Below are 10,825 nucleotides of genomic sequence, written 5' to 3'. Positions count from 1 at the left end.
ATAATGCATAAGAAAAAATCTAAAAATCTAAAATTGTTAAAGGTATGTAGCCTGATTGGTATAAATTTCCAGCCTCTAAAATGGAAGTCTTGGGTTTGAAACTCCCCACACTCAAAGATAAAATTTTGAAGACTGATGGTTTATGTCAATCAGGCCACATGCTTTTGACAATTTTAGAATTTTAGATTTTCTCTTGAACATTATATTTAACCACAAAATAGTTCAATGTGAACAATGTCTACAGAAAATATTTGTCCTAAACAGGCTAATCAGGATTTTCAAAGCCATAGAAAATTGGAGTTTTAAAAAGAGCTTTCTTTTTGTGACATCATTGGCTACAAGTTACTCAGTAAGTTTGGGTTCTGTTTTTGAAAGAGAGTGAATCTTCTGGAGTAGCTGGGAATTAACTGTCCATATACGCCAAAGATTATCAGCATGTTGTCATTCAAACATGTATTCACGCGTTTGATCACAGAAGGCTACACAGCCACGATCCTGACCATATATGGAACCCGTTGGATTGAGACAAACGTACGCATCCCAAAAGGAAATTTCGAAAAGTTGGATGGATTATGAAGAATAGGGATCAGAGGAAAGTGAGAAAGAATCTTTTACGTATGGAGAATTCTATTGAACAAAGGGACATAGACACTTATCTCAACTCATTTCTGAACCGTTTGGATTTAGAGATGAGTTGAGATGGTTTGTGAATAATATAATAAAATATTGTTAGAATATTATTTTTTAATATTATTATTGTTTTGGAATTTGAAAAAGTTGAATTGTTTATTATATTTTGTGTAGAAATTTAGAAAAGTTGTAATGATGAGATGAGGTGAGTTTTCAATCCAAACCGGGGTTAATGTCCAACTATGTAGAACTATTAAATAACAACAAATTAATGTTGGTAATGTGGTCCAGAAGCATACTGAAACAGTATAAAATGGATCTACAAGTTTCTATCAAGATAATTCATAGAGAAATAGAGTAATCCCTTGCAAGTAAAAAAGGGAAAAAGAGCTAATTAAAACTTCTTCTGTTTGCAAAATGTCTGTGGAATGGGAATCTGAGAAATGAGAGGATAATGAATTGGATGCCTAGTATATGATAAGTGAAACTGATTCTAAATCCAAATCACTTGTCCCCTGAATGAACTACCTAGTACTGTCTCCTACAACTAATCAGGCATGTTGGCAACGAAAAATGAAAACCTGTTACTTTCTTTTATATATGTGGTATCTGCAACTCTATATATGATCTTTTTTGCTGTATCTGTTGACCCTTCTACTGTTGTAAAAATATAGGCTATCTGACATGAAAATTATGCTGATGAATTCTGTTGATCAGAGGCTGTTCCTGGCACTACTGCTGCAGCAATTGAGCCTGTGGCTGGTTTTGCTGCATTCATAAACATAAAGAGTAGTGGTTACTTAAGATGTGGTATTTCCAAGAAAAAAGAGATTCAAATCATACAATAAAAGCATTTTTGCATATGAGACTCAACCAGTGGCAGTACTGTTTGTTGCAGAATCTGAAGTGGGAACTTGAAGGCCCCCAAGTGCACGGTATTGCTGAGACAAAAAATAAGGTGGTTGTGTAATTCTGGAGTAATCATAGACTTCAGGAGGTCCGGTTGGCATAAAGCAATAAGAAGATGGTAAATGTTGGCCACCATAGACATTGTAATAGTTCTGCCATTAATTAACACCAGCAAATTCAAATTAGAAGCTGTTACCACACACTAAAATGATTATGTTTCTGCACTAATGATTATAAGTCAAAAGTTGCATGGTTTTAAGTCTTTGTTTGTGTTAGAATTGAAATGCAAACTGGGTCCATGCTATAAACATCCTAATCATGATTTACATCGATTATCCTTTTTGAATCCGACGACTATGTATTTTCAAAATCATCAAAGGTTTCAGGAAAAAACAAAACTGACCATTGTAAACATATCTTGTGGATAATCAGGGCACCTGAATGTTGAAGGGGAAACATTTAGAAGACAATGAATGGCTAAAACGTGTATATAAACAGTTAATAGTGAAAAACAAAATGAGAAATTTTTCTCTTGAATCTTTGTTTACCCATATGTTGAATATGGAAACGCATACTGGGGAATGTGGTGATGGAAATATGTAGAGGTGCCATGAAAAGGAACTGGTGCCACAGTTCTAAAAGATGATCCGGATTTCTCCATTCCTGCAACTTTTTTGTGGGAAATAATCAATACTCTTAAATATATATATCTGTACATAACATAACATAATATTAATGAAAAAGGTAAAACTTTTTAGAGTACACATAAAAATCTCCCTGCCTCGTGCTAACATTACCAAACATAATATTTAGTCTGAGTCCAACATCAGAAGCTATAACAAATTGTCTGCAAAAAACCAGAAAATTTTCCAACCTCGTTGAGGAGTGCTTGGATAATTGTTTCGTGCGCCAAAGGCTGCAAGGTTACAATTGGCTCTTCTTCCATCAATCACAGGATAGTGGTTTTGACAAGCTCTCTTGGCTGAATCGGGATCCTTAAACGTTACCTAATTACAAACATAATGAAATCAGAAATCAGAAGGACAAAAAAAAAAAAAGAAAACATGAAATACTTGTAAAATCATTATATATATATATATATATATATATATATATATATGAAGGATATTCAATTAAAAGGTAGGGTGGCTTACAAAGCCATAGCCTCTTGATCTTCCTGTATTTTTTTCAATGATCACAACAGCCTCTAGAATCTCTCCAAACTGCTCAAAATGACGTTTCAGAGTATCCCTTTGAGTCTCCCAAGCCAACCCTCCAACAAAGATCTTGGTATAGGTGGTGTCGCCATTGTTTGTAACCACCATCTTATTTTGCCTTTGTTGAGACATGAATGAATATCCCGGAAAAGTATCTCTTTTGCACTAAACAATCAAGAATTTGGATTGAAACCAAACCCCAGAAGCCAAATTCAGAACCAGAATCTAAAAATATGACTATCCAATCAATCAGATCAAACCCAAGAGAGATTTTCCCACCAAAAATAAGTACTCTTCTGGTGCTTCTTCTTCTCTTTCTTGATAAAAACTTACTAGATTTGCAGTCACGTCCCCTCTAATCCCGCAAGAAAGATATGTTAACGGTAAACACTAATCAATACAATTTAGAACACTAAAAAACACAGGAGAGAAGAAGATCAAACCATAAGAGAGAAGGAAAATAAATACATGAAAAGCTTACTTGTAAAGAAAGAACTTGTGTGAAGTGACTGCAATATCAAATAAGAAGATTAAAAAAAAAAAAAAAAACAAAAGGAAATTCGAAAACAACAACAACTAGAAAGGTGGAAAGTGGGTAAAGGACAGAAGGTTCAACTGTTCAAGAAATTTCCAATAGAATTTCTAAGGTTCCCATAATTATCTTCTGCCGTATCATTGCTTGCCAATCTTTTTAATGGATCCAAAGATACGTACATGCCTCGCTGTACCCAACTTTCTCTATGCCCTTCTCCCTTCATCTGTTCCACTAGCAAGTTTATTTATTCATATATTCCTTTCCATATTATAAAACTGTTTCCCATAGCACAGCAGCACCTTAATTATTGGCACCTATATATATTATATATAGTATTATGCGCATGAGTATATGTTTATTTTGGGGTTGATGTTTTATGGGTTTTGAACATCTGCATATACTAGGAATGTGTTAGATCATGTGGTTGTGCTTTTAGAGACAAGCCTATCTTCCTTAAAAATTAAGAACTCAAAAGTTTCACTTATAGTTGGTTGAGAAGTGCAAGATATACAAACCAGTTTTTTTTTTTTTTTTTAAATAATAACAAAAATAAAATTTTATAAACTGACGTTACTTGATATGATATGGCAAATGTATAAAATAAAAGAAGTTTTACAATGTGACGTACCATGTTGGAATATACAAAATCATATAAAGGAATTGGAATTAAAATCCCGAGAAGCCAAACAAAGGGCTTCATCTACTGTTAGTTGACAGTTAAGTTAGTTACATGCAGATAAATTAGTTGGCCAGATATCAAGCTTTGTACAATCACATTAGTGAATCTCAAGTGTATAAATAGAACCATTGTATAGCCTTTACATTCGTGTTGTTAATGAGAAGAAGTTCAGATCTCTTTTACATTCAAGTCCTCTGTTTTTCAATTTACAGTTTTTAGCAATTTTACATGGTATCATCGTGTATAAAGATTTTTTCGCTGTTTTCTTGATTTCTTTCTTGCTTCTATGGCCAATTCTTTTGATTCTATGGTGAATCCTTTTGATGATTCCTCGAGTCACTACTATCTGCATCCATCTAATAATCCTGGAGCTCTTCTAGTTTCTGAAATTTTCACTGGCGAGAATTATGTTGCATGGAGTCGATCTTTTTCCATTGCCCTCACTTTGAAGAACAAGACTGCCTTTATTGATGGAAGTTTAACTCAACCTAGTCTTGATGATCCTAGGTTTCGAGTTGCTTGGCTAAGAGCCAATAATCTGGTGTTGTTGGTTGATGAATTCTATTACCAAATAAATTAGTGGCAGTCTTCTCTATTTCACAAGTGCTTTTGATATATGGGAGGAGCTTAAAACTCAATATCTTCAAAGTGATGGTCCACGAGTTTTCACGTTAAAGAAATCCCTTAGCTCTATTTCTCAAGGATCAAAATCTGTCACTGAATATTTCAATGAATTCAAAACTCTTTGGGATGAGTACATCAGTTATCGCCCAATTCCAAACTATCGATGTGGAAATCTTGATATATGTTCATGTGATATCTTAAAGAATCTCACTGAGCGTCAACAATCTGACTATGTCATGAAATTCTTGATTGGCTTGCATTATTCTTACTCAGTCATGCGAAGTCAGTTGTTGCTTCAATCTCCATTACCCTCAATGAGCAAGGTTTTTTCTTTGCTGCTGCAAGAAGAAAGTCAAAGATCCTTAACCAATATTGTTGGTATTTCTCTTGATTCACATGATATAGCTGCTGCACAACCAATGAGACAGACAAATGGTGTTCGATTTCCAAAACTAAAAGCCAAAACAGATGTGATATGATTTCACTATGGTTATTCTGGTCATCTTGCGGACAAGTGTTTTCAACTTATTGGCTATCCACCTGGATGGAAAGGGCCACGAGGCAAAAGATCTTTACCTACATAATCTGGAGGTGCAACTACTCCAAGATTGCCTATAATGTTTCTTCTTTGGAGTAGAATTCAAGCATTCCAAATATGATTTTCTCTCAAGAGCAACTTCAAAATCTGCTCACACTTGCCAATAGTCTATCGAGTTCAAACCTTAATTATAATTCAATATCTAATGTTGCTTCTACTTTAGGTACCTTTTCTTCTTGCAACATTGTTTCATCCTCAAAGAATTCTTCTACTTGGATACTTGACTAGAGCAACAGATCATATGACCTGTTCTCCTCATCTCTTCACCTCCATAAATGTACCCAGTAAACCCTCTAAAGTTTATCTACCAAATAGCCAATTTTTTCTTGTTATCTTTACTGGACATGTTATTATTTCACCTGACATAATCTTACATAATGCTTTTTATATTCCTGCTTTTAATATCAATCTTATTTCTGCTTCAAGATTGACTAAAGATAATTCAATTGGATTGTTCTTCTTCTAATCCAAATGTATTTTGCAGGACCTCAACAAATGAAAGATAATTGGGCTTGCTGAAGTGAAATTTGGTTTATACCACTTACAAAACTTTTTTGCTATAACAAAACCGAAATGCTTGACTAATCTTCTACTTCTTTAGCTCAAACTTGTAATATCAATTATGATATATGGCATCTTAGATTAGGACACCTTCCACTGCAAGAATACAAATCATTAGTGCTTTAGATTCTTCTATAAAAGCTTCTCACAATCATGTATGTGAAATTTGTCCTCTAGCTAGACAAAAGAAGCTACCCTTTTATGTATCAACTAGTCCCTCAAATAAAGCCTTTCAGTTAGTACATTGTGACATTTGGGGGCCCTTTTCTACAATTTCTTATTCTAGTTATACATACTTTCTCACAATTGTAAATGATTATACATGTTTTACTTGGCTTTATCTCCTGAAAACAAAAACAGACACTCGATTTCTACTTACTAGTTTCATTACCTATGTTCATACTCAATTCAACACAAATATTCGAACACTTCGAACAGATAATGGTCAAGAGTTTAATATGCCTTTTTTTTTTTTATCAAGAGTATGGCATAATCTAGGGGTGATACCCGCCCCCTACGGGGCGGGGCCACCCCTCCCCCGCCCCCCGCCCCCGCATATGCGGGGGAGGGGAATTTCTCCCCGGACCCCGCCCCCGCATGGCGGGGGCGGGGTCCCCCGTCCGTTGGGCCGGGGTGCGGGGGTGGACCCCCACCCGTCCGCACCCCCTGCACCCCATACTGGGCCTTTGGCCAAGTACATTTTTCTGGGCCCTAAATGGCCCAGAATCGATTTTTGGGCCACTTTGGGCCCAGAATTCGTTTTTGGGCCATTTGAGCCATTATTTAGACTAAAAAGTATATAGATTTAAAAACAGGAAAAAAAAAATATATATATATATATATATATATATAGAATCATAGATTGAACTATTACGTTATTAACTAATTAAGTAGTAATCATCACTAAGGCAGTAAGGCACTATGCTAAAATATTTTGTTTACAATTATACAAATTAAGAGAACTAATAAACTATTACACTATTACAAACTCCTCTAAAAGAAATAAATATTACAAATTGTACAATTAACTATTGTAGCAACATTACAATTAATTATAAATTAACAAAATCATAATTTTTCAATTTGATCAATTTGATTTTGGGGTGGAGCCGTAGCGGTGAGTTCACTGAGTGGTGAATTATGTCGATTGCTATGAGACTGAAAATCAAGATCATAAAAGTCAATAAGTTATAAAACTTGAAATATTAATAAGTTAAAAATAAAACAAATTAGAATTAAAAAGTTATAAAGATGAAACAAAATTTTAAATGCAAAAAACAATTATGGAAGAAATTGTGCAAACCATGACAATGGTGGGTCCAATACAAAGTCATACTGCATCGGAGGTAGCCGTAGACGTCGTCTCATGTATCACTATAAGTATTAAATTTGAAATCAAATTAATGAATACCAATTAAATGAAAATAAATAAATTAAAATAAGAAATTAGAAAATGAAATTAAAATAAATACCAGATCCAGACTGATCATCACTATCCTCCTCGACGTCGGCCTTCTCATACTCAAGAACATCCGGAACATGAATTGGAGTTCCCTTGATCCAATTCTGCGTGCAAATCAAAGCCTCTACAGTGGCAGGAGCTAATGAACTCCGAAATGAATCTAATACACGTCCTCCCGTGCTAAAGGCCAACTCTGAGGCTACTGTGCTAACAGAGATGGCCAAAAGTGTGCGGGCTATCTCTCCAAGGATGGGATACTTCACGGCATTCACCTTCCACCAACTTAATATATCGAAATCTCGTGAAAATGGTAGAATCTCTGCTGCTAAGTATCTGTCTATCTCTAGCTGAGCCTCTACAGAACTCCGAAGGAAGGGGGTCTGCTCATACCTCTCACCCCACTCCAATCTACGTCTTTTCCCAACCTCGACTTCAGGAAACTGTGAGCCTGAGGCTGAGCGGGTAGGTGTAGGTGCCGCAATATTACCACCCCGCAGGGTGGAAAACTCATCAAATAATCTAGTAAGGGTTTCCCGAACCCTTGCTGCAATAAGCTCTGCCCATACTTGCCCGTACGCAAGGCCCAATCCAAGTATCATGCCATCCAACTTATACCTCGGGTCAAAGACGACAGCTACATATAACAAAATATTAGCCTTCGTTAAATCTCTCCAATACTTGTCGTACTTTGTCCTCATAATCAATGACATCTCCCGCATCCTAATGTGACCACCCGCGACCATGTCATCTAATTCTTCTTTTACCTTACATATTTGCTGACATACAACATTGGATGTAGGGTACAAAATTCCAGATAGCCTCATGGTGACATCGTAAAAAAGTCTCAAAAACTCTACAAAATTAGTTACAATTTCCCAATCATCCTCTACGGGTTTCCCCAATCCCCCGTGATCATCAAAATATTTAACATATTGGATGTCTTCGTCACCCAATAATGTAAATGCCAGCTTATATTCTTGGGCCGCCTCCAACATCAGAAATGTTGAGTTCCATCGTGTAGGCATATCAGTACAAAGGCCCCTCTTAGATGTTAGGCCCGCAGATCTCGCAACAACCTTGAATTTGTCCAACCTCGAAGGAGAAGATCTCACCCATCTCACAGCAGTCCTAACCCGAGCAATTGAGTCATGAAGATCTCTCAAACCATCAGTGACAATCAGATTCAGAATATGTGCCGCACATCTTACATGCAGACACTCACCACCCATGAGTGTCTTATTTGCTTCTCTAAAATAGGTCTTTAGATGTCCCAATGCAACATCGTTAGACGAGACATTATCGATTGTGACTGTAACCACTCGGGTCAACCCCCACTCCTTTATTGCGGCCTCCAAGGCCTTTCCAATTGTCTCACCCTTATGATCGGTGATTTTACAAAATTTTATAATTTTCTTTTGCAATGTCCAATGACAATCAATAAAATGCACAGTCAAAGACATATAATTAAAATTTTGGATCGATGTCCAAGTGTCAGTGGTGAGACAGACAAATTGATCCGCCAATTGACCCTTCAACTTCTCATTTTCAATGTGATAATGTTTTTTTACATTCTTTGCCACCGTGTGGCGAGAAGGAATATTAAACCTTGGTTCCAAGTAGCGAGAATACGCTTGGAACCCTTTCCCATCAACAATTTGAAAAGGTAGCTCGTCCATTATGACCATACGAGCTAGGTGTCTTCTACACTCATCGGGATCATACTTAGTATACCTCCTCAAAGTTGCACCCCCACTAGTCCCATCCGCCATTTTTTTAAGTCCAATTTCTAGCCTAGATTGGCTTTTGTCTTGTAATGATCTTAATATTGGACTTTTTTTGCATTGTTCTTCTAAGTGCACCTTTAATTGTGAGGTGCCATATTTCCTATAGTGACATCCATAAATTTTCCCACAATAGTTACACTTGGCTTGGGGGTTACTTGAGTCACCACCCTCTAGTTTGGTGAAATGACTCCAAACTATTGAAGCAGGTTTCTTGCTGGGCTTGGGGGCGGGGCAAGGTGCCGTAGGGCTAGGGGTAGGGGTTTGAGTAGGAGGGGTAGGTGTAAGTGTAGGTGTAGGGGTAGGGGTAGGGGTGCCCTCGGCCTGGAAAGGAGAGCTCGCACTAGAATCTGCTGGCATATCCATAAACTCAAGCAAACAACAAATCTGAAATTATAGAAAACATAGCAAATATATAATGAACATAAAAAAAAAAAAAAGTAGAATAAAAAATTAGACCATATAATTCATCAAACAATTGTAAAAAATTTAAAGTCATAAATTTTAGGCATTAAAAAGACACATTAATTATTCAAGTTATAAAAAGACTTGTAGTGGTTTTAGTTATTTTTTATTGTACTATTTTAATTATTTCCCCGAACTCAAAACAGACAAATTTGAACCTACATATTAAGAAAAATGATCACATCCGAGCATATTAAATTAAATAAAGAAATTAAATACAATACAATAAAAATGAAACGTCTAGAAATCAACTCAAAACAAGGGATGAGATGTTGATATGAATGGATAATAATGATTATGGTCGCTTTATAAAAGGATGGATGTCCATATCGATAATGGGCATGCACCATAATTATTGTGTTAGTATGAATGTTCCAAATTTGTTGAGGGCTTTGTCTTGTCACCCTAAATGCTTTCTTTTTACTAAAACGACATGTTTATGCAAATTCTCTTTTGTGTTCAAATGAATTTGACATTCACAATATATATATATATATATATATATATATATATTTATAACTTGAAAGACTATAAGGCATAAGCATAGCAACTATATAAATTATAATGAACATAAAAAAAAAAAAAAAAAAAAAAAAAGTACCACTTGACATTCATAATTTCATATATATATATATATAAATATATATATTTCATCTTAATTCATTATATTGAATTTCGAAATACCCTAGTGCATTCTTTTTTTTTTTTTTGTTCAATTTGGTAGGGAACATGAAATTCTGTTTTTAAACCCCTAAATTAATTTTTTAAACCCCTAGTGCATAGCAATTTTAAAGATTAAACCCCTAAATTAATTTAGGGTTTTCAATACCCTAAATTAATTTAGGGGTTTCAAAGATTAAAACCCCTAAATTAATTTAGGATTTCGGATTGGAGCCCTAAATTAATTTAGGGCTCCAATCCGAATTAATTAGACACAATAATATTGAAATTCAGTGATTTACACACATTATATAATGCAAACAAAAAAAAAAAAAACAATTCACAGCACACAATTCACGGGTCACGGGAGTCATTCAAAATTTCAAAGTTCAAACCACATGCACAATCTAAACTCCACAGCACACAATTCACAAAATCTCATCCTCCATCTCCGATAAACCGATCCTTCCTCCAATCTCCATTAAATATGTAAATCACAAAAAAATTAAAGTGTCGAATTTGGGTTTCTTACCTTTGGAGATGAAGAGAGAGGAACCGGGTGCGAGTCTGAGTCGTGCGACGGGGATGGCGATGCAGATAGACGGACCGGGCTGCGGCTCACGGCTGCGAGAAGTAACTCAGAGAGAGAGAGAGGCGAGAGCGACTGAGAGTGAGAAGAAGAAATCGGGGGCAGAGCCGAGAAA

At 35.7% G+C, this 10,825-nt stretch overlaps 1 protein-coding gene across 5 annotated transcripts; it reads right to left on the bottom strand.

Annotated features, from left to right (window-relative positions):
* Window positions 1–929: 929 nt before the first annotated feature.
* Window positions 930–3,459, bottom strand: LOC121256390 (RNA-binding protein 38-like). 5 transcript variants are annotated; one of them, XM_041157175.1, is made up of 6 exons: window positions 2,694–3,459; window positions 2,414–2,546; window positions 2,088–2,208; window positions 1,943–1,976; window positions 1,517–1,691; window positions 930–1,398 (listed from the first exon to the last, which is right to left on the bottom strand). In XM_041157175.1, the coding sequence occupies exons 1-6, from the start codon at window positions 2,886–2,888 to the stop codon at window positions 1,322–1,324; spliced, it is 735 nt and encodes a 244-aa protein (XP_041013109.1). In that variant the 5' UTR covers window positions 2,889–3,459; the 3' UTR covers window positions 930–1,321. The 5 variants fall into 5 exon arrangements, with proteins under 5 accessions (XP_041013109.1, XP_041013110.1, XP_041013107.1 ...); XM_041157176.1 differs by having other exon boundaries at window positions 1,505–1,691; window positions 2,115–2,208; window positions 2,694–3,443; XM_041157173.1 differs by having other exon boundaries at window positions 984–1,398; window positions 1,505–1,691; window positions 2,694–3,439.
* Between the last annotated feature and the right edge of the window lie 7,366 nt (window positions 3,460–10,825).

This window comes from Juglans microcarpa x Juglans regia, chromosome 3D (genome assembly GCF_004785595.1).
Source record: "Juglans microcarpa x Juglans regia isolate MS1-56 chromosome 3D, Jm3101_v1.0, whole genome shotgun sequence".
NCBI classification, from domain to species: Eukaryota; Viridiplantae; Streptophyta; class Magnoliopsida; order Fagales; family Juglandaceae; genus Juglans; species Juglans microcarpa x Juglans regia.
Note: the sequence above shows the minus strand (reverse complement) of the source record. Positions and strands in the feature narration are given on the sequence as shown.

What these genes read in the sequence shown, in the direction of transcription:
- LOC121256390 (XM_041157173.1), bottom strand. Translation starts at nt 2,888, where the DNA reads ATGTCTCAACAAAGGCAAAATAAGATGGTGGTTACAAACAATGGCGAC. An exon ending in GATCAAGAGGCTATGGCTTT is followed by an intron (nt 2,547 to 2,693) that starts GTAAGCCACCCT and finishes GTTTGTAATTAG; the next exon opens with GTAACGTTTAAGGATCCCGA. An exon ending in AACAAACAGTACTGCCACTG is followed by an intron (nt 1,399 to 1,504) that starts GTTGAGTCTCAT and finishes TTATGAATGCAG; the next exon opens with CAAAACCAGCCACAGGCTCA.